Here is a 23,731-nt window from a genome sequence, read left to right as displayed (position 1 = left end):
ATTCTATTTTTTACACATAGTTTATCAGCCCGGTGGCTACCGCCCCTGGGCCATCGGGGACAGCCCCGGGCTTTAGTCCGGGCAGGGTTAACACTGGAGGGGGGGACCCCTTCATTGGGGGTTCCCCACTCCCCCAGGGGTGCCCCTACCCGGACTGACTGGTTAGTAGGAGTTAATGCTTTGACCATGGGACCTTATATAATAGGTGTCCCCCGGCCGTGGCATTACCCTGCTGGCTGGTTTGGCCCAGTGCTGGTTCATAAAATACGGGGGAACCCTACTCTTTCTGTCAACCTATGTCTAAGGTCGACAGGGTCAAAAGATGGACGTGGGGTTTTCATTTTGCTGTCCTGAATATCGACACCGTTGACATGGACACCGAAGAAGTGCACCGCATCCCCTCCCCAAAACCATGCTGCACTGCAGGTGGGGCAGATGTAACATATGCAGAGAGAGTTACATTTGGGTGGGGTGTGTTCAAACTGTAATCTACTGTATATTGCAGAGTCAAAATCAAGCAGCCGGTATTTACTCTGCACAGAAACAAAATACCTCCCCCAAAACTTACTCTGCACCTGTTACATCTGCCCCACCTGCAGTGCAGCATGGTTTTGTCCATTAAAGATGGAATTTGTTTTTGCAAACCAATCTGAATCACCCCCCTTAGACAGTGCCAGATTAAGCCTTCAAGGTGGCCCGGGGCAGGGGGGCCCCCTTGCACTTGTCATTACTGGCTGCAAACTGCATGGGGGAATATTACACTGTCAAAACACATACTGTACATACATACATACATACATACATACATACATACATACATACATACATACATACCACATGAAAAGCCTGTGTTTGTCCCTATGCACCTTACTCTGTAGGAGACCTCATAGTCCCAATGCTGCCTCTGATTAAAAACCCTCCCATGGCACAGCTCCCCCTATTTTCTCAAATTGGAGTAACGCAGGCCTCAGGCGGGTGGGACAGTTGATAGATACCCAAACACACAAGCCATTCACTTTTGAGGAGGCTTCTAAAACATTCCCAATAATAACTACCTTTAATTTGCACTTTATACAAGCCCAATCATACACGGATAAAATCTGCAAACACATACCCGAAAGAGACTGGATCAACGATCTCGACAATGTATTATTAGCCCCAACTCTTCCCAAAAGGGCAATAGCTACCTATTACAGATTTCTCAGGAAATCCCTTGATTACTCATCACAAAGAACGGGCCTTAATCAATGGCTGGAACACTTCCCATCCCTGACTATAGACACACTTCTAAAAACTTTACAGACCTCCATCACTACATTCCCTATGGCCAGATTCACAGAAATGTACCTAAAAATCTTTCATCGCTCTTACATTTCTCCTCTCAGAGGCTTTCATATGAAAATATTTGAGACCCCAAAATGCCCCAAATGCAATCATCCTCAGGCAGACCTATACCACTGCTTCTGGTCCTGTCCCATGATAAAACATTTTTGGGCAAAAGTCAGAGACTTTGACAATGAACATTTGGTAAACCACGCCCCATTTAGTCCAGAATGGGCCATCTTTGGCATTCTCCCTGAGGGAATGAGGGTCCCCAAACCTGTGAGGAAATTAATGTTAGCTGTTTCATCTGCTGCCCGCAAATCAATATTGCAGGTATGGATTCAAAGCTCACCTCCGGCCCTGGCGATGTTCAGAGACAAGCTATTCTTTATATTCCATATGGATTGGCTGGAGGCTTCTCTCCAAAAGGATTCTCGCACTAAGAACTTCTTCTCCACATGGAGTAGCTATATGGATACCTTGCCCTTGGCCACTAAACAGAAACCACCAAAGTTTCCGAAATACACGATGGTATGAAGAACAAATGGTACTTAATGACCCTCCACTGGTACTGGAATAGCCAGGGGAATATATTCCTCTGATAAACCTTCCAGATACCCAACACTTGAATACCTAGTACACTAAGGTGTGATACAATGTAAATGTAAATGTTGAAAACCCCTTTGTCTGTGTTTGTGTGAAATATTTGACAAACGATACAGTGATATGCATTGTAATGTCTTTCTTTAAAGCTTTGCAATAATAAAAAGTTGAATTTTAAAAAAAAAAAAAAAACCTCCCATGACTAGGCTGCTGCTGCTGTTCTCCATGGGCCTGAGAAGCATATAATGAGCTCCACCAATCAGAGCTCAGCACAAACGTCTCAGCCTCTGCCCTCTGGTGCAAAGTGTCATGGGACTTAGTCAACTCCCAGTAATGCACTGCACACTTGGCTCCCGATGCTCAGCACCATTAATCATTGTCACATTGGCAGATAGGCGAAGCTGCAGCACTACCCCACTCCCATGCGCAAAACCTTTAGCTAAAAAAAAATTATAATTTTTTTGAAAAATACATGCCAACCACAGGGGGCCCCTAGCTAGAGGAGGGCCCAGGGGTACTGACCCCTTGTGCCCCCATTATAATCCGGCCCTGCCCTTAGAGCATCGGAGCATCCACAAGACAAAATCTAGCAAAACCTATCCCGAATACAGAAAACATAACAAAGGAAAATAAGGCCGGTTTCACACACTCCGGCTCCTGCCGGACGGCTAAAACCCGTACTGCCAGGGAGCCGTGCAGCATACACTAGTTTATCATGGAGGAGATGGCCACTGCCCGGCAGCCGCCCCTTCCAGTGGTGGGATCCGGCTGCAGCCGTGCGGCCGGGCCGTGGCCGTCCCGAGTGAATGGACACAATAGTGTCCATTCACAACTAATGTGTGCGGCACGGCTCCCTGGCCGTGCGGGATTTCACCGTCCGGCAGGAGCCGGAGTGTGTGAAACCAGCCTAACCCTCCGCTCTGTATATCTGACTATTCCTGTTTAGTGCTTGGCGCACAGACTGCTAGACCTTGCTGCCATCACATACTGTAAGGTACTGGTGTACTCTGTCTTTGAAACACCGTAATGAGATTAAAACACAATAAACGGTGCATTGGGAATCGGTTTCATGTAAATGTGATTTTTTACAGAAGCAAGATTTACTGGCCAGTGGACTTGTAATGATTTGCTGAACTGCTAATGAATTCTAATGAATATCTTGCAGCTATTATTGCTGCGGTAATTGAGTATAATTTAGCCAGACACCAAAAACAAACAAAACACCAGATAGCGCAATTTATTTTGTGCCCTGGCCCGGCGGAGACGGAGTGAGCTGGATCTTTGTGACATTTCCGGAAGTTAAATTGCTTCTAACGTTTGATATTAAAATTCAATAACACTTGGAGGTTAAGTGAATGTCACTAAGGGTTACCCGCAGGAAGAAGGCGCTCTCCCACAGACGGCTAAATGGTTTCCCCCTGCAGCCAATCAGCCGTACATCACAATGTCCCCATTATGCAGGTTTTCTGTACCTGGGACTATAGCGCATACGCTGTGTATATATAGTACGTCTTATTTAGCAAAATATATATCAATGGTTTCATGTTTAATTAATAAATTTATGCACCACTAAAGCTCAACAAGGCACCTTTGGAAAAAGAGCTGCCAATTTATTTCTTAATTTATTTATCTCTATATCAGGGTTGCCAGGGCAGTCTCCTGTCCAGGAGAAGCCCAGAGAGGAGACTGTCAGCAGCACTTCAGGGGCGGGGCCTGATGTAGATGTCGTCAAGCTGCAAATTGCCTCTTTTAGCCCAGCCCCTTCCTCGAAGAACCACGGATTTCCGTGCTGAGGGGTGGGGCTAAATGATAATTTGCATCTTTAGCCCCGCCCCTCCCCCATGTAAAACCACGAATGCGGCCAGGGAGATTGGGGGGGGGGGGGGGGTGTTGCCAGTAACCGAGAGGGTTGCGCACCTTTCAGGAGGGCTGGGAGGGGGACCTGATTTTCGGGCGCCTCTTCTCAATCCTGTCGGACAGCAATGGATAGGGGGGTGTTAGGGTAAATAAATAGCCCCAAATAATGAATTCTTAGGGGGCCATTCAGACCTCAGTGTGGGTCAAATTTTCTCCCCCCTGGGGTGTGCTCATGTGCGAACGTATCCGCTTGCATGCTATTCTCATAATTTTAACCTCACCCTCTTCATACGGACCACGATTCCCTACAATTTCTCCCTTTCCTAGAAAACCGGTGGAATGTGGGAGGAACTGCGGGGGAGGGGGGGGGGGGACGACACATCTCACAACATTGAGGCCTGATGACATACAGGGTGGACCTGGGCCATTTCCACCAAATTTATGTCATTGTGGCCCTGCCCCTTGATACTCAATGCCGAAAACCCCAGTGTATTTATTTACCAAAGGGCTCCAAATATGGGCGTGTCTAGCTTCACAGATCAGCGTGTGTAGCTTCACTTGTGGGCGTGTCTAGCTCCACATATGGGCGTGTCTAGCTTCACAGATCAGCGTGTGTAGCTTCACTTGTGGGCGTGTCTAGCTCCACATATGGGCGTGTCTAGCTTCACAGATCAGCGTGTGTAGCTTCACTTGTGGGCGTGTCTAGCGCCACATATGGGCGTGTCTAGCTTCACAGATCAGCGTGTGTAGCTTCACTTGTGGGCGTGTCTAGCTCCACATATGGGCGTGTCTAGCTTCACAGATCAGCGTGTGTAGCTTCACTTGTGGGCGTGTCTAGCTCCACATATGGGCGTGTCTAGCTTCACAGATCAGCGTGTGTAGCTTCACTTGTGGGCGTGTCTAGCTCCACATATGGGCGTGTCTATCTTCACAGATCAACGTGTGTAGCTTCACTTGTGGGCATGTCTAGCTCCACATATGGGCGTGTCTAGCTTCACAGATCAGCGTGTGTAGCTTCACTTGTGGGCGTGTCTAGCTCCACATATGGGCGTGTCTAGCTTCACAGATCAGCGTGTGTAGCTTCACTTGTGGGCGTGTCTAGCTCCACATATGGGCGTGTCTAGCTTCACAGATCAGCGTGTGTAGCTTCACTTGTGGGCGTGTCTAGCTCCACATATGGGCGTGTCTAGCTTCACAGATCAGCGTGTGTAGCTTCACTTGTGGGCGTGTCTAGCTCCACATATGGGCGTGTCTAGCTTCACAGATCAGCGTGTGTAGCTTCACTTGTGGGCGTGTCTAGCTCCACATATGGGCGTGTCTAGCTTCACAGATCAGCGTGTGTAGCTTCACTTGTGGGCGTGTCTAGCTCCACATATGGGCGTGTCTAGCTTCACAGATCAGCGTGTGTAGCTTCACTTGTGGGCGTGTCTAGCTCCACATATGGGCGTGTCTAGCTTCACAGATCAACGTGTGTAGCTTCACTTGTGGGCGTGTCTAGCTCCACATATGGGCGTGTCTAGCTTCACAGATCAGCGTGTGTAGCTTCACTTGTGGGCGTGTCTAGCTCCACATATGGGCGTGTCTAGCTTCACAGATCAGCGTGTGTAGCTTCACTTGTGGGCGTGTCTAGCTCCACATATGGGCGTGTCTAGCTTCACAGATCAGCGTGTGTAGCTTCACTTGTGGGCGTGTCTAACTCCACATATAGGCGTGTCTATCTTCACAGATCAGCGTGTGTAGCTTCAATTGTGGGCGTGTCTAGCTCCACATATGGGCGTGTCTAGCTTCACAGATCAGCGTGTGTAGCTTCACTTGTGGGCGTGTCTAGCTCCACATATGGGCGTGTCTAGCTTCACAGATCAGCGTGTGTAGCTTCACTGGTGGGCGTGTCTAGCTCCACATATGGGCGTGTCTAGAGCCAGATATGGGCGTGTCTGTGCTTAAATGCTTGTCGCTGACAGATGTTTCAATAAAACATTAGTAAAAATATATTTGGGAAGTTTTGCACGTTCTGATACTAACACTGCCGCCTGCAATCCTACCGTAGATTTGTTGTTTGCAGCTATTCGCTGTGATATTTCTTTTCTTCCCACTCAGCACAATATGCCTGATTAATGTGATGTCTATGCAATAAATTCCAAATGCAATTTGTCTTTGTGTGAATTCATCCCTTAGCATACATTGTATATCTTCCCGGGTCGTCTGAGTATATGTTGTTAAATATGGTTTTGTCTTGTGTGTGTATTAGATGTTATTTTATAGTGACTGCCTGCAACTTGTAAGCCCTACCTATATTTATGGTGCTATTTTCCATACCTTTCTAATATCCTCCAAATCATTACAGACAACAGATACCGTAACTAAATGTGTTTAACATTAATATTGCTAATAAATTCTTACTGAGACACAGCACAGTAGCAGCAGAGCTATGGTTCACAGCACACACAGCACAGTTAAGAAGACACTGTGGTGGAAATTAACTAAGATGGGCAACCAATCAGAATCTACCTTTTATTTAGCACCGTCTAGAAGATAATAGATAGTTTCTGATTGGTTGCCCGTAGCAACATCCCATCTGAAACAGAACTCCCATCTTAGTAAATTTACCCCTGAGAGTCATCAGCACACTAGCAGCAGAGCTAGATAAGAAGACCCGTACCTTCTTCTGCTGTTTCTCCAGGGGCCTATTGAGAGTCATCAGCACACTGGCAGTAGCAGCAGAGCTAGATAAGAAGACCTTCTTCTGCTGTTTCTCCAGGAGACCTACAGGGGGCTACTGAGAGTCATCAGCAGGGACTTCTGAGCAATTACAGGACTCACACCGAGTACAGCAAATCACTGCCCTGGCACAGAAACTCCTTGGTGGTCCCATGTCAGGCTGTGGCTCCTGGGGCAGCAGGAGGCCACACACTGATAGGATGCAGGAGGGTAGGAAACGATGCCACACCAAATCTAATTTGTACTTATATTGTTACTTTCCCTTAAGCATAGATATTCTTTATCGGGATACATACACGAACCTGGCACTGGGGATGCCAGCTGTCAAAAGACCAACCCCAGCATCCCGATACAGAGGATCCTGACAGGGGCTCTGTAAGTGCCCTAACCCTCAAGTCCTCCTTGCTTACCCCCTAACCCCCCTGCAGCCTAACCCAAACCCTCCCCACTAATGACTAACCCAAAAAGGGATGTGGCCTTAGAACATGTGGCGTGGCCTCGCGCGAGAATGTCTGCCTTGTAAGCTGCTCTGTCTGCAGTGATTAGACACTGTGTGTACAGTCTATCACAGCTGCTCTGTAAGCGGAGCAATGAGGGACTCCCAACGAACCCCCCTTCCCCCCACCGCGGATTGCCCAGTGGACCTGGTTCAGAGATGTGTGTAAAAGCTGTTGCATCTGCCATTCTGTACGCTGCGGCTGTGTGTAACTATGCAAATGTCACAGCTAGAAGCCCCCTGGAAGCATCTCAGATCAGATTGTATGAAGATACAACCACCCAAGGGGGAGTAAAATTCTTTCATAGCGGTGCCAGATGGGTAGACAGCGGTGGCCAGCCTGGCTGTATTAGACCAGGTGTGCGGCTATTACAAATCTTGCAACAGCTCAGGAGCCAATCGGAGCTTGCGGACTGGCAGCCAATCAGGAGCCACCACTGCTGCTCCTGATTGGCTGCTGGACCACGAGCTACAATTGGCGAGATTTGTAACCGGCTCTGATACAGCTGAGCTGACTACCGCTCTCTGCCAGACTGTCCCCAACTCCAGACTCTGATTCCCGGACAATGGGCCAGATGTATCAAGCATCAAAAGTGATAAAATGGAGAGTGATAAACAGCCAGCCAATCAGCTCCTACCTGCCATGTCACAGGCTGTGTTTGAAAAATGTCAGGCAGGAGCTGATTGGCTGGCTGTTTATCACTCTCCACGTTATCACTTTTTGAAGCTTGATACATTGCATAGTCTGGGAACGCCACCACTCCGAACTCCGGTCTTAATTACAGGACTGTCCGGAGTAATCCTACAGATCAGATACACGTCAGTAATATCATAATCCTAAAATTGTGCGGCATGGCCGCTGGAGGTAAGATGCCAGAGTCATTTTAACAAGTCCACAGAGATGCAAAATGCAAAACAGAGACATTGACTTGAACCTCTAACTCCCAGTAACGGGTATGGATCATTGGATAGACAGCAACTAGGTCGACAAGTATTAGTTCGACACCACTAGGTCAACATGCATGAAGGTCAACATGACTGAAGGCCGACATGACTGAAGGTTAGATCGGCAGGGTCATTACTGAAAAGTAGCACCGCGTCCCCTCGCATGGCTCGATGCGCTCACCATACTTCGGGCACACTATTTTATTCTCCCACCACGCCATAGTGGATGGTAGGGCATGAAATACCGCCTGTTGGCACAAGTCAGCAAAAAAGTGAAAAACCCCATGTCGACATTTTGACTATTGACCTTCCTCATGTGGACCTAATGCTTGTGTCGACCTACTGTAGTAGTATCTCAGGAATAGAGACAGCTTCTCGCAGGGACGCTGTGAGTGTACATGTGTTCCCCTCCCTGCAGCCCCTGGGATCTGTGTTCTTTCTCATTCTGTGACCATTTGGAAGGTGAGGGTCGCCATGGTAACGTCTCAGACAGTCTTACCGGCGGTACTGATAGAAGCAGCTGCTGTTTCCGGGGGACTTAGAATGCGGTGCACTCATACTGACTGAGAACTAGTCTCTACCCTGACTGAATGCTGCAGAGTGCTGTCGGGGACACGTGACAGAGAGGACACAGCAGGTGAGGGAGGCTAGTGTCACTGAGAGACTGCAGGGTGTCACTGTGAGAGTGTCAATGAGAGACTGCAGGTTTAAGTGTCACTGTGAGACTGAATGGTGTCACTTTACCGAGAGACTGCAGGGTTTCATTGTGAGAGAGCACATGCCACTGAGAGAGTGTCACTGTGAGACTGAATGGTGTCACTTTACTGCAGGGTGTCACTGAGAGACTCCAGGTTGTCATTGTGAGTGTCACTGAGAGACTCCAGGATGTCAATGTGAGAGAGCACATACCACTGAGAGAGTGTCACTGTGAGACTGGATGTTGTCACTATACTGAGAGACTGCAGGGTGTTACTATGAGAGAGCTTGTGCAACTGAGAGAGTGTCACTGTGAGACTCCAGGTTGTCATTGTAAGTCACTTTAAGAGTGTCACTGAGAGACTGCATGGTGTCACTACACTGAGAGGTTGCAGGGTGTCACTATGGGGGTTATTCAAATACATTCGGTCCTCTGTGCATTCGCACGGAGGACCGATTGTGCGCATGACGTAGGGAAGGGGGGGGGGGGGGGCGCCGGGCTGCCCCATTACCATATGGGAACTCCCAGCGTTACATGGGCGTTCCCATGAGAATGCTGGGAGTTCTCATGGTAATGAGGCAGTGACGCGAGTGCGGGGGGCCCACCCAATATAAAAGTCACTTAAATATGCGTGCACGCACCACATCTTTCGATGGTCGATGACCATCAAAAGATGTGGGCGGTTACCCGAGGCATAGGAATGGATGTTTATGCAAAACATCCATTTGCAGCCTGTGGGGGCGAACCCACACTTCGAGGGGTGGGCATTCATTCGCCGGGCGGGGTTTGGTGGACTCGCAAGGCCGCGAATACGCAGCCTTGCGAATCAACCAGAATAACCCCCTATGAGAGAGAGTGTGTGCCACTGAGAGAGTGTCACAGTAAGACTGGATGGTGTCACTACACTGAGAGATTGCAGGGTGTCACTATGGCCCTTATTCTGGTTGGTGCGGTAATATCCGCGTGCGTTCGTGCTGCCGATGTTTTGTGTCTGCACATGTGCAGAGGCGTCTCTGCGCATGTGCGAGCGGGGCGTACGGCCAAATCCCGCATGAAATGTGAACACTCCGAACAGGGGGTGGAGAGGGGCGTGAAGGGCTATTTGGGCTCATTACCATATGCATACACCCTGCGTTTCATGGGCGTTCCCATGCAAATGCTGGGCGTACGTATGGTAATGCGGCCGTGACGCACGTGTAGGGGGCGGACATATGACATCGCCGGATGTCAGCTGCCCTGCCCGTTGCGGGAGCTGGTGGAGAACTCGGTCCTGCATTCGATGGTCTGCGACCATCGAATGATGGGGGAGGTTCCCTGAGATGGAGGAGGCGTATTCCGTGAAAAATACATGTGCGGTCCGTTCGGACAGCTTCTTACCGCGTACGGACGGAGTTGGCGATCCGTATGGAAGGCGGGGTTTCGCACGCACGGTCCTGGCCGCATAATCGGATCCGGCCGCACCGATCAGAATAAGGGCCTATGAGAGAGCATGTGCCACTGAGAGTCTAACCGTGAGACTGGATGGTGTCACTATACTGAGAGATTGGAGTTTTACTTAGAGACTGCAAGGTGACAGCGAGCTTGTCACTGGGAGATTACATAATGTCGCTATATTGACTGCATAGCGAAAGTCACTGAGAGATTGCAGAACTAGGGAAGAGAGTGCCGCTGAGATTCTGCAGAGTGATAGTGTTACTGAGACATGGAAGTGACAAAGTCAAAATCCCGGCGGTCGAAATACCGACGCAGAAATAGGGAGATAGTGGCACTGAGAGATTGTGGAGTCGACATTGACACTGAAAAACGTGAAAACCTCATGTTGACCTTTTTGTGTAGACTTTTTGATTGAGTTGATCTTTTTACCATGTCAACCTAGTGTATGTTGAAATTTTGTCTGTGTCGACCTATTGACTGTCTACGTCAGTAATTTTCAACTCACAACATACAAAACAAGACTTTAAAATTGCCAAGGCACACCCTCAGACCCCCCCACAGGATAAAAAACCTAAACCTCACAGGTAACAAAAATAAAATACATTGGTCCTCCCATGAAATAAGAGACCGATGAATAACACTTGAACTGATGGTGGTGGCTGTAACTGGTGTGGACACTTGAGAACAGCTCGTGGCACATTAGTGTGCCACAGCACGGGTTGAAAAACGCTGGTGTACATAGACACTGTAGAGTAGACGGTACTTGTGTATTATCATGGCGCCCACTAAGCAATTTGCTTAGTGGGCTATTCTGCGTAGGAAAATTGCATTGCATGGGCCATTTTAGTGCCATGCGATGCGATGCTATTTTCCTATGTAATTTACTCACTGCTCTCTCAGCCCCGGGGGATCGCATGGCATGTCCCGCAAAATCGCATGCGATTTTATAGGGTGTGCGATGCCATGACATTAGCTATACCATAATATCAATGTATGACATACAATGATGTTTTAGGGGCCCCCCCCTACTATCAACGCCACCCCGAAGCGTGACGAGCGACGACGGAACGCGTCCTCCGACGTTTTCATTACCCCACTATCCACGGTGGCGTGGAGTTTATTTTATATAGTGTGGCGAACCACGGAGCCCGAAGCGTGGTGAGAGGACGCGGAATACATGTAAAGTAATCCGCGTGCGCTCGCCACGCTTCAGGCTCGGTGGCTCGCTGCGCTCACCACACTATATAAAATCAACTCCACGTCATCCTGGATAGTAGGGGAATGAAAAGGTCAGAGGACGCGTTCCGCCGCTGCTCGCCACGCTTCGCGGTGGCATTGATAGTGGGGGGGGCCCTAAAACATCATTGTATGTCATACATTGATATTATGGTATAGCTAATGTCATGGCATCGCACACCCTATAAAATCGCATGCGATTTTGCGGGACATGCGATGCGATGCCCTGGGGCTGAGAGAGCAGTGAATAAATTGCATAAAAAAATTGCATCACATCACATGACCCTTAAATGGCCCATGCGATGCGATTTCCCTACGGTGCCGTACATAGGAAAACTGGGCGCCGTGATAATACACAAGTACCGAGTAGACATTTCCACACCCAGCATGATGAGATGAAGGAGAGTAATGCCATCAGGGCAGTGAGGAGGATGGGATGAGGATGTAAGGAAGAAAAGAGCTAGTGGGGCAGTGGGAGTTGGGCGAGTGGGTGCAGGACTGGCATGGGAACAGTACAGTTAGCAGGGCAGTGATGGAGTACAGGGCTGGCATGAGGACAGTACAGTTAGCAGGGCAGTGATGGCATACAGGACTGGCATGGGAACAGTACAGTTAGCAGGGCAGTGATGGCGTACAGGGCTGGCATGGGAACAGTACAGTTAGCAGGGCAGTGATGGCGTACAGGGCTGGCATGAGGACAGTACAATTAGCAGGGCAGTGATGGAGTACAGGGCTGGCATGAGGACAGTACAGTTAGCAGGGCAGTGATGGAGTACAGGGCTGGCATGAGGACAGTACAGTTAGCAGGGCAGTGATGGAGTACAGGGCTGGCAAAGAACAGTACAGTTAGCAGGGCAGTGATGGAGTACAGGGCTGGCATGAGGACAGTACAGTTAGCAGGGCAGTGATGGCGTACAGGGCTGGCAAAGAACAGTACAGTTAGCAGGGCAGTGATGGAGTACAGGGCGGCATGAGGACAGTACAGTTAGCAGGGCAGTGATGGCGTAAAGGGCTGGCATGAGGACAGTACAGTTAGCAGGGCAGTGATGGAGTACAGGGCTGGCATGAGGACAGTACAATCAGCAGGGCAGTGATGGAGTACAGGGCTGGCGTGAGGACAGTACAGTTAGTAGGGCAGTGATGTCATACAGGGCTGGCATGAGGACAGTACAGTTAGCAGGGCAGTGATGGAGTACAGGGCTGGCATGAGGACAGTACAGTTAGCAGGGCAGTGATGGAGTACAGGGCTGGCATGAGGACAGTACAGTTAGTAGGGCAGTGATGTCATACAGGGCTGGCATGAGGACAGTACAGTTAGCAGGGCAGTGATGGAGTACAGGGCTGGCATGAGGACAGTACAGTTAGCAGGGCAGTGATGGAGTACAGGGCTGGCGTGAGGACAGTACAGTTAGTAGGGCAGTGATGTCATACAGGGCTGGCATGAGGACAGTACAGTTAGCAGGGCAGTGATGGAGTACAGGGCTGGCATGAGGACAGTACAGTTAGCAGGGCAGTGATGGAGTACAGGGCTGGCATGAGGACAGTACAGTTAGTAGGGCAGTGATGTCATACAGGGCTGGCATGAGGACAGTACAGTTAGCAGGGCAGTGATGGAGTACAGGGCTGGCATGAGGACAGTACAGTTAGCAGGGCAGTGATGGAGTACAGGGCTGGCATGAGGACAGTACAGTTAGCAGGGCAGTGATGGCGTACAGGGCTGGCATGAGGACAGTACAGTTAGCAGGGTAGTGATGGCGTACAGGGCTGGCGTGAGGACAGTACAGTTAGCAGGGCAGTGATGGTGTACAGGGCTGGCGTGAGGACAGTACAGTTAGCAGGGCAGTGATGGAGTACAGGGCTGGCATGAGGACAGTACAGTTAGCAGGGCAGTGATGGAGTACAGGGCTGGCATGAGGACAGTACAGTTAGCAGGGCAGTGATGGAGTACAGGGCTGGCATGAGGACAGTACAGTTAGCAGGGCAGTGATGGCGTACAGGGCTGGCATGAGGACAGTACAGTTAGCAGGGTAGTGATGGCGTACAGGGCTAGCGTGAGGACAGTACAGTTAGCAGGGCAGTGATGGCGTACAGGGCTGGCGTGAGGACAGTACAGTTAGCAGGGCAGTGATGGCGTACAGGGCTGGCGTGAGGACAGTACAGTTAGCAGGGCAGTGATGGCGTACAGGGCTGGCGTGAGGACAGTACAGTTAGCAGGGCAGTGATGGAGTACAGGGCTGGCGTGAGGACAGTACAGTTAGCAGGGCAGTGATGGCGTACAGGGCTGGCGTGAGGACAGTACAGTTAGCAGGGCAGTGATGGAGTACAGGGCTGGCGTGAGGACAGTACAGTTAGCAGGGCAGTGATGGAGTACAGGGCTGGCATGAGGACAGTACAGTTAGCAGGGCAGTGATGGAGTACAGGGCTGGCATGAGGACAGTACAGTTAGCAGGGCAGTGATGGAGTACAGGGCTGGCATGAGGACAGTACAGTTAGCAGGGCAGTGATGGAGTACAGGGCTGGCATGAGGACAGTACAGTTAGCAGGGCAGTGATGGAGTACAGGGCTGGCATGAGGACAGTACAGTTAGCAGGGCAGTGATGGCGTACAGGGCTGGCATGAGGACAGTACAGTTAGCAGGGCAGTGATGGAGTACAGGGCTGGCATGAGGACAGTACAGTTAGCAGGGCAGTGATGGAGTACAGGGCTGGCATGAGGACAGTACAGTTAGCAGGGCAGTGATGGCGTACAGGGCTGGCATGAGGACAGTACAGTTAGCAGGGCAGTGATGGCGTACAGGGCTGGCGTGAGGACAGTACAGTTAGCAGGGCAGTGATGGAGTACAGGGCTGGCATGAGGACAGTACAGTTAGCAGGGCAGTGATGGAGTACAGGGCTGGCATGAGGACAGTACAGTTAGCAGGGCAGTGATGGAGTACAGGGCTGGCGTGAGGACAGTACAGTTAGCAGGGCAGTGATGGAGTACAGGGCTGGCGTGAGGACAGTACAGTTAGCAGGCCAGTGATGGAGTACAGGGCTGGCATGAGGACAGTACAGTTAGCAGGGCAGTGATGGAGTACAGGGCTGGCATGAGGACAGTACAGTCAGCAGGGTAACAATGGTGTACAGGGCTGGCATGAGGACAGTACAGTTAGCAGGGCAGTGATGGAGTACAGGGCTGGCGTGAGGACAGTACAGTTAGCAGGCCAGTGATGGCCTACAGGGCTGGCAGGAGGACAGTACAGTTAGCAGGGCAGTGATGGCGTACAGGGCTGGCATGAGGACAGTACAGTTAGCAGGGCAGTGATGGAGTACAGGGCTGGCATGAGGACAGTACAGTTAGCAGGGCAGTGATGGAGTACAGGGCTGGCATGAGGACAGTACAGTTAGCAGGGCAGTGATGGAGTACAGGGCTGGCATGAGGACAGTACAGTCAGCAGGGTAACAATGGTGTACAGGGCTGGCATGAGAAAATAAGGCATGGTATCAGGATGCAGGGCTGGGGGCATACAGGGCTGGCATGAGGAGAGTACAATCAGCAGGGCAGTGATGGCGTACATGGCTGGCATGAGGACAGTACAGTTAGCAGGGCAGTGATGGAGTACAGGGCTGGCATGAGGACAGAACAGTTAGCAGGGCAGTGATGGAGTACAGGGCTGGCATGAGGACAGTACAGTTAGCAGGGCAGTGATGGCATACAGGGCTGGCATGAGGACAGTACAGTTAGCAGGGCAGTGATGGAGTACAGGGCTGGCATGAGGACAGTACAGTTAGCAGGGCAGTGATGGAGTACAGGGCTGGCATGAGGACAGTACAGTTAGCAGGGCAGTGATGGAGTACAGGGCTGGCATGAGGACAGTACAGTTAGCAGGGCAGTGATGGCGTACAGGGCTGGCATGAGGACAGTACAGTTAGCAGGGCAGTGATGGAGTACAGGGCTGGCATGAGGACAGTACAGTTAGCAGGGCAGTGATGGAGTACAGGGCTGGCATGAGGACAGTACAGTTAGCAGGGCAGTGATGGAGTACAGGGCTGGCATGAGGACAGTACAGTTAGCAGGGCAGTGATGGAGTACAGGGCTGGCATGAGGACAGTACAGTTAGCAGGGCAGTGATGGAGTACAGGGCTGGCGTGAGGACAGTACAGTTAGCAGGGCAGTGATGGAGTACAGGGCTGGCATGAGGACAGTACAGTTAGCAGGGCAGTGATGGAGTACAGGGCTGGCGTGAGGACAGTACAGTTAGCAGGGCAGTGATGGAGTACAGGGCTGGCGTGAGGACAGTACAGTTAGCAGGGCAGTGATGGAGTACAGGGCTGGCATGAGGACAGTACAGTCAGCAGGGCAGTGATGGCGTACAGGGCTGGCATGAGGACAGTACAGTCAGCAGGGTAACAATGGTGTACAGGGCTGGCATGAGGACAGTTCAGTTAGCAGGGCAGTGATGGCGTACAGGGCTGGCATGAGGACAGTACAGTTAGCAGGGCAGTGATGGAGTACAGGGCTGGCATGAGGACAGTACAGTTAGCAGGGCAGTGATGGAGTACAGGGCTGGCATGAGGACAGTACAGTTAGCAGGGCAGTGATGGAGTACAGGGCTGGCGTGAGGACAGTACAGTTAGCAGGGCAGTGATGGAGTACAGGGCTGGCGTGAGGACAGTACAGTTAGCAGGCCAGTGATGGCGTACAGGGCTGGCAGGAGGACAGTACAGTTAGCAGGGCAGTGATGGCGTACAGGGCTGGCAGGAGGACAGTACAGTTAGCAGGGCAGTGATGGAGTACAGGGCTGGCATGAGGACAGTACAGTTAGCAGGGCAGTGATGGAGTACAGGGCTGGCATGAGGACAGTACAGTTAGCAGGGCAGTGATGGAGTACAGGGCTGGCATGAGGACAGTACAGTTAGCAGGGCAGTGATGGAGTACAGGGCTGGCATGAGGACAGTACAGTTAGCAGGGCAGTGATGGAGTACAGGGCTGGCAGGAGGACAGTACAGTTAGCAGGCCAGTGATGGAGTACAGGGCTGGCGTGAGGACAGTACAGTTAGCAGGGCAGTGATGGAGTACAGGGCTGGCGTGAGGACAGTACAGTTAGCAGGCCAGTGATGGAGTACAGGGCTGGCATGAGGACAGTACAGTTAGCAGGGCAGTGATGGAGTACAGGGCTGGCATGAGGACAGTACAGTTAGCAGGCCAGTGATGGAGTACAGGGCTGGCGTGAGGACAGTACAGTTAGCAGGCCAGTGATGGCGTACAGGGCTGGCAGGAGGACAGTACAGTTAGCAGGCCAGTGATGGCGTACAGGGCTGGCAGCAGGACAGTACAGTTAGCAGGGCAGTGATGGAGTACAGGGCTGGCATGAGGACAGTACAGTTAGCAGGGCAGTGATGGAGTACAGGGCTGGCGTGAGGACAGTACAGTTAGCAGGCCAGTGATGGCGTACAGGGCTGGCAGGAGGACAGTACAGTTAGCAGGGCAGTGATGGCGTACAGGGCTGGCAGGAGGACAGTACAGTTAGCAGGGCAGTGATGGAGTACAGGGCTGGCATGAGGACAGTACAGTTAGCAGGGCAGTGATGGAGTACAGGGCTGGCATGAGGACAGTACAGTTAGCAGGGCAGTGATGGAGTACAGGGCTGGCATGAGGACAGTACAGTTAGCAGGGCAGTGATGGAGTACAGGGCTGGCATGAGGACAGTACAGTTAGCAGGGCAGTGATGGAGTACAGGGCTGGCAGGAGGACAGTACAGTTAGCAGGCCAGTGATGGAGTACAGGGCTGGCGTGAGGACAGTACAGTTAGCAGGCCAGTGATGGCGTACAGGGCTGGCAGCAGGACAGTACAGTTAGCAGGGCAGTGATGGAGTACAGGGCTGGCATGAGGACAGTACAGTTAGCAGGGCAGTGATGGAGTACAGGGCTGGCATGAGGACAGTACAGTTAGTAGGGCAGTGATGGCGTACATGGCTGGCATGAGGAGAGTACAGTCAGCAGGGCAGTGATGGCGTACAGGGCTGGCATGAGGTTAAGAAGGAGGGTAATGCCAGTTCAGCAGTGAATAGGATAGGATGAGGATGTAAGGAAGAATAGAGCCAGTGAGTGGTGGTGGGGCAGCGGGCACAGGAGTGGCATGTGCGAGTACAGTCAGCAGGGCAGTGATGGCGTACAGGGCTGGCCTGAGGTTATGAAGGAGGGTAATGCCAGTTCGGCAGTGAATAGGATAGGATGAGGATGTAAGGAAGAATAGAGCCAGTGAGTGGTGGTGGTGGGGTAGCAGGCACAGGAGTGGCATCATATGAGTACAGTCAGATGGCGTACAGGGGTGGCATGAAGCATAGACTGTGTAGAGTGAGCAGGACAGTGGAGAATAGTATTAATCTGGACCATGAAGAGGATTTGGGGCTGGTGTGGTTGGAGCAGCCCCCTATATCTCTGAAGGGGGTGGGGGAGTCCACCCATGGTTGGTTTGGAAGATGTTGCGGAGGACCTGCCCAGTGATAGTGTGAGGCCAGAGGATTACACATGGACATGTATGTGAGAAACCAGGCGGATTGTGATTAGTACCAGCACTCGGGGACTGACTGGCTTTAGGACATGTGGTACGAGGCAGATAGCTGAGACCAGGACCAGCCTGGTGATGGATGAATGGAATCCTTATAGGATTTTATCTGTGTGGGAAACATATGAGATTTGCAGAGGAGGATTTCCTAGTCCACCTGCTCTATGCTGCCCCCGCCAATACATCCTATCTCGCTGTATACGGACAGATTTACGTAGGCGTCTGCGCCCCTTCCCTATCAGCACCAGCATAGATCTATTTATGGACACATCAGTTCCCCGGGCTTCCACGGAGCACCCAGTCGTGTCCCTTGCTCCGCATTGATTTTGCCTGTCAGGCAGAGTCACGTATCGGTCGGACATGGACACTGCGGAGATAATGGTCAGACAGTCACTGGAGACAGCATTGCTTCTCCTCGGGGAACGCCAAGCAGAACATGTTGTACAGATAGGCGGCTCATAGTGTATTCAGCTGGAGGTGTGTAGATAACAGCGCACAGCAGCGACGTTCATCCCGGCTCCAAGGTGCTCTGCAAATAAACTATTGTTACAAATGGGTACAGGTGATAGTCGACACATGACATGGCTACGGTTGGAAGGTCAACAGTCAAAGGGTCGACACTGCATCAGTGTTCCGCTTCCCCTCACCTGGCGGGCACGGTGCCTCGCAGCGCTCGGCACACTGTTATTCTCCCTCCACAACCTGGTGGATGGTAGGGTATGAAATTCCGCCTGTCGACACAAGTCATCTAAAAGAAAAAATGTGAAAAACTCATGTCAACCTTTTGACTGTGGACATTGCCATTGTCGACCTAATGCTTGTGTCGACCTTAGCCACGTCAAGCTATTTCATATGTCAACTGAAGCTCTGTTGACCTTGAGTGATCGTCCTAAGGTATGTCAACCGGCATAGTGTCGACATAGCCACCGTATCCCAAGGATACTGCTACATTAATTCCATTGATTTCAATCAATGGTTTCATTTAAAGCCGCAATCGGCAAATAAATGAATGTTACCGTTTTTACATAACCTAACGTCTCAAAGTTTGTAATAGCGATACGTTATTGCTCTCTGTTATCAGTTGTTTTAATTGGAAAGCAGAAGGTACCTGGAGGAGGCCGGCTCCTGAGGGAATATTCTGTTCCTGTGTATATTATTGGTCTATAACCTGGATTTAGTATGTGCCGCTGTTGTCACCGTGCCAGATGATACCAGTATAACGTCATTGTTGTCCGGTTTCCGGTGCACGGTTTCATGTCATCGCGCTGCCCTTAGTTCCATGTCGTGATCTCAGAGGAACGCAGCTGAAATACTCACACGTCCTGCTTGTTACAGGGATACCAAAGTGACTTCCATTCAGTTATTGTGCTCAGGAAGGTAAATGTGAAAACTCTACTCCTGTTATACTAATGAAAGCTGTTTTTGTTGGAGGCAGTGTTATACACAACAAGCAGCTGTGAGACATCTCGGCTGGTCACGCCTGCGCAGCTGTCCGGAATGCTAACACTATGGCAAGGCATGCTGGGAGGTGTAGTTTCACAACAGCTGGAGGGGCCATAGTTTGGACATGCCTACTCTAAGGGGATGTAGTGTTCACTCTAGGATTTTGTGCAGGCAGGGCACCGGGGGGCGGACCGGGCCCGCCGACGTCACAGTTGTGGGCGGTCCTGGGCCGCTGACGTCACAAAAGGGGCGTGCCCGGGCCGCCGGCATCATTAAAAGGGCCGTGCCCGGCCACCGTCTTCAATAAAGGGGGCGGGCTCGGCCAAAGGGGTGTCCATCACTTAAAGGTAAGCCCCGCCGCCCACATCCCCTTGCATGCAGCCAAAGGGGAGAGAAATCACTCGATGGTCAGCTTCTATCTAATTTTTCAAACTCAGCCTGTAACATGGCAGTTAGGAGCTGATTGACTGGTACTTTATCACTTTTCAAGACTTAGTACATCTGGCCCTTGGAGAGTGATAAAGCACCAGCCAATCCGCTCCTAACTGCTGTGTTACAGGCTGAGTTTGAAAAAAAATGACTGGAGCTGATTGGCTGGTGGTTTATCTTTCCCCACTGTATCTTATCTCACAACATTGATGGCGGTGCCTGTGATGCTCTTGAGATGGCGGAGGTCTATCACCTTCTAAAGGGGACAAGTAGATGATGTTTTCCCATAGGAACCAATCATATTTTAGCTAGTTAGTACATTGTATAAAAGCAGCACCTCTTTGGAAGGTTTAGTAAATCCCCCCCCCCCACCCCAAGTTCCCAGGATGTGGAAAACAAAATCTTGAATGATAAAATGCATTTATTTCATCCCCCTTTTACCTGCTACATTTCCAATATGTCTCTTTAGATTGCATCCTGCAGCTGCTGCGGTAACCATGGCGAGAGTCGTCCGTGTCTTCAAAACGCTCCGCAACCACTGGAAGAAAAGCACCGTGGGATTTTGTCTTCTGGCTTACGGAGGAAACTGGATGTATGGGAAATACTGGTAAGGGCTATAAACTGAGGCAGGCGCCCATGCCACCTAGATTGGCGCTAAGCTGGTGGTTCCTTCCCTGTGACAGTAACTGTTACGTCAGAGCAGAGGGCGTTCTGTGCCGGAGACTGGATTGGGCCATTAAACTAAATCTGCCGGTGCGGGAGGTGTATTCTAGATGCAGCCATCCAATCAGCTGCCACATTGAGGGGGTATGTTTGTTCGCTGCTTAACACCACCCAGGTCGAATTAACTGAATTCTTTAATTCCAGGACATAATTAATGATGCATGCTTTGTAATGTAAAACAATTTAAAGATTTTTTTTTTTATGTTAATTTAAAATCAAAATAAATGTAAAAAGATTAACTTTAGATGTTAATAAAGACTGGGCAGAACATTTCAACCCCTCTTAGGAGTAAAATTTCGAAAAATCCCGGCTTAGTGGGTGGCTGCAAATAACTGTCATAGTTTCCAGGCGACAGAGCAGATCACATGTTCCAGCTCGGCCAGTAGGGGCACAAGGAGAGTTCACCAGCTGTCACAATGGGGATGTCAGTAGCTGGTCGTAACGTCATGCCACGTAACTGGATGCAACCAATTACGACGCCAATATAATTCTCCAAAACTACGTGCTTTTTTTTTTTTTTTACTATGTCAACATCCGGGACCAAAAACGTGAAATAACCATGTCGTCTCCCAGCTGACCCCTCTGTTCAGAGCCATTTAAAAACCTAGAGGATCTTGGGAACTCCAACATTGTAGTGTAATGGAACATGTAAGGGCAGTACAGCATGACCCGTGTGGGCGGTATATTTCATTTAAGAACCGGCAGTGGCTGTTGACGTCATTGGCTGGGTTCTGCAGCAGCGACCGTTGCGGAACAGACAACTAATGTTTAGAGGTTTAGCAGTAAAACGTAAACCATTTAGCTGAGGTCATGTTGTTAATGAGAGCTGTAAATCCATTTGTAACACTAATTCTCTCTCTCTCTTGCCGCAGCGATAACTTGCTGAGGAGGGCGGCCTGCCAAGAAGCTCAGGTACGTTCTGCAAATGCTGGCACTTCCATGCAGGACTCGTACGTCCAGTCTGTATCCTAAAAACAACCTTTCTCAGTGTTTGGCATATTCCCACGGGCAAAGCCAACGTTGCTGTATCTGTTTAATGGCTTGTCAGGGTTCTGTAGTCTCCTATAAACACGAGGAACATCTGTCTGGTTTCCCAAGCCTTGCTTGCACTGCGCACTCATTTACATATTCATACGGATGAGCTTTGGGCAGAGGGAAGGTTCTGGCTACGGTGCATCAACTATCGGGCTTTAACATCCAAAGTTTTGTTCTCTCTAAACTTAAACCATGACTTTACTGTAATTAGTGTTCAGTATTGGACGGCAGGGTGCATTTTTCAATCGAAATCTACATTAGAGGCAAAAATGAAAATCATATATAAAAAAATTTGCTCGCTGCGCCAGAATTACTGTGTGTGGTATAATGTGTAATAGGTGGGCCTCCCCATAAAAACGCTGGGCATTCGTGGCCTGACACTGGTGCATGGAGTGCTGCCCAGAAAAGGGTACAAGTTTAAAAAACGGACAGGGCGTGGCACCCTGCAAAACAAGCTTACAGTGAACACTAGTAATTCCTCGATTGCCATGCACCAGATCAGGCTCTTCTATTATGGAAGCAGAAAAGTAAGGTGCCTCGAAGTTATTATTTTTGGTCTGCCGCCATGTTGGAATGGGGCAGGCATTCACTTGAACGGAGCCTGATATCTAGACCGACCAAGTCTAAAGATGGCCTCTGCCCGTCATTGAGCAGGTTGTCCGATGTTAGGTCACATCAGACAGATTCAGTCTCTCGGGGAGTCGGGTGGAAACGAAAGCCTGTACCTGGCCCTCAGGTGGGAGGAGCCTCGGTGCCTACTGTGCTTTACTAGGCGACAGCCGGGATAGGAGATGGCAGAACCCACCTCTCCCGCTTTAATGCACTCTAAGCACAGTAGGTTATTTTGGTAAAATCGCTAGAACCGCACATGTGAACCCGGGATAGCGCAATAGATAGTTTTTCTTATTTGTCTATGACTACTAAATGTTGTTGTGCAATTGTAAGACACACTCCAACATAAGTCTAAACATTTACTTGTGAAGATGAAAGTGGATGCAGTCGTTTTATAGGGGTGACTCAATGAAGCCTACCTAGCCCGATTCAGTTCCCAAAATAGCCACTCCCTATGGGATTCATGCAATGCCAGCGTTTGTGTAATTATACTGATGTGTATGCTCAGAGGTGCAGTTGTGATTGGGGCTAGCGGAGTGTTCCAGACACACAGACGGCCTATCGTAACCCCATCTAGTGATATTTCAGTGTCTGAAGGAGCATCTCAGCCCCTGAACATTTAGACACAAGGCTGTTCACAGTATTAACATAAAGCAACGTACACAAGACCTGCAAATAACTTACACCAGTGGTTCCCAAACTTTTTTGAATCACGGCACCCTAGAGCATCAAAATATTTTCAAGGCACCCCTAGGCCAAATGCTTCTTATCGAGAAATTCAGAAAGAAAATATTAAATTAAGTACATTTAGTGTTCCCGCTAGAAATGAGGGCGGGCAGGGCGCCGCTGCACGGGGGCAGCGCAAAGGGGGCGGACAGGGCCCGCCGACGTCACAGTTGTGGGCGGTCACGGGCAGCCAACGTCACAAAAGGGGTGTGCCTGGGCCGCAACGTCACGAAAAGGGGCGGGCCCGGCCGGCGCCGTCACTAAAGGGGGCGGGCCCGGCACCTCCGAAGTTGCCGTGCTGCCGGGGAAGCGCTGGGAATCGCCATCTAAGGCGGCGCTGCGCTTCGCCGTGCACACAGCCAGGGCAGGCACCACGCTGTTTTAGCGGGCATGGCGCAGCGCCCCGCTAAAACAGCCTAGCGGGAACACTATACATTGTGTTTAGATGTCAGTTATCTGGTGAGGGACAGGATTTGCTTCTGTTTGTCCACATATATTATGATTGGCAGCCACCAGCACTGGTTTTGCCTGGTACATTGACCATAAATAATATGAATTGATCTTGGTCCACCAACCCAAGGCACCCCTGCAAGTGTACTGAGGCACCCCAGGGAGCCTAGGCACACCGTTTGGGAACCACTGACTTACACACTGAGGGCCCCATGTGTGTAGTGTACACTATGTTTATTGCAAATATTTAACCTATATTGATCATCTGTAAACAGTTTATATTCTATTCATGGTCACTGTGTTTTTTTTTTCCATCTCTCTCTCCCCCCCTCTGTCTCTCTCTCCCCCTCTGTCTCTCTCTCTCCCCCTCTGTCTCTCTCTCTCCCCCTCTGTCTCTCTCTCTCCCCCTCTGTCTCTCTCTCTCCCCCTCTGTCTCTCTCTCTCCCCCCCCTGTCTA

The 23,731-nt window shown here is 50.5% G+C and overlaps 1 protein-coding gene across 1 annotated transcript in view; it reads left to right on the top strand.

Moving 5' to 3' along the window:
• Positions 1 to 8,478: 8,478 nt before the first annotated feature.
• The window catches only part of AGK (acylglycerol kinase), a 23,724-nt gene continuing 8,471 nt past the window's right edge, over positions 8,479 to 23,731 (top strand). Inside the window, exons 1-3 of the mRNA XM_083180089.1 lie at positions 8,479 to 8,579; positions 20,198 to 20,335; positions 21,324 to 21,363. Coding sequence (XP_083036215.1) covers positions 20,226 to 20,335; positions 21,324 to 21,363 — 150 coding nt within the window. The 5' untranslated portion in view covers positions 8,479 to 8,579; positions 20,198 to 20,225. The remainder of the gene's footprint in view (positions 8,580 to 20,197; positions 20,336 to 21,323; positions 21,364 to 23,731) is intronic.

Source organism: Crinia signifera, chromosome 4 (genome assembly GCF_055691185.1).
Source record: "Crinia signifera chromosome 4, ASM5569118v1, whole genome shotgun sequence".
Lineage (NCBI taxonomy): Eukaryota > Metazoa > Chordata > Amphibia > Anura > Myobatrachidae > Crinia > Crinia signifera.
The sequence above is the reverse complement of the archived record's forward strand: the minus strand, read 5'-3'. Positions and strand labels throughout refer to the sequence as shown.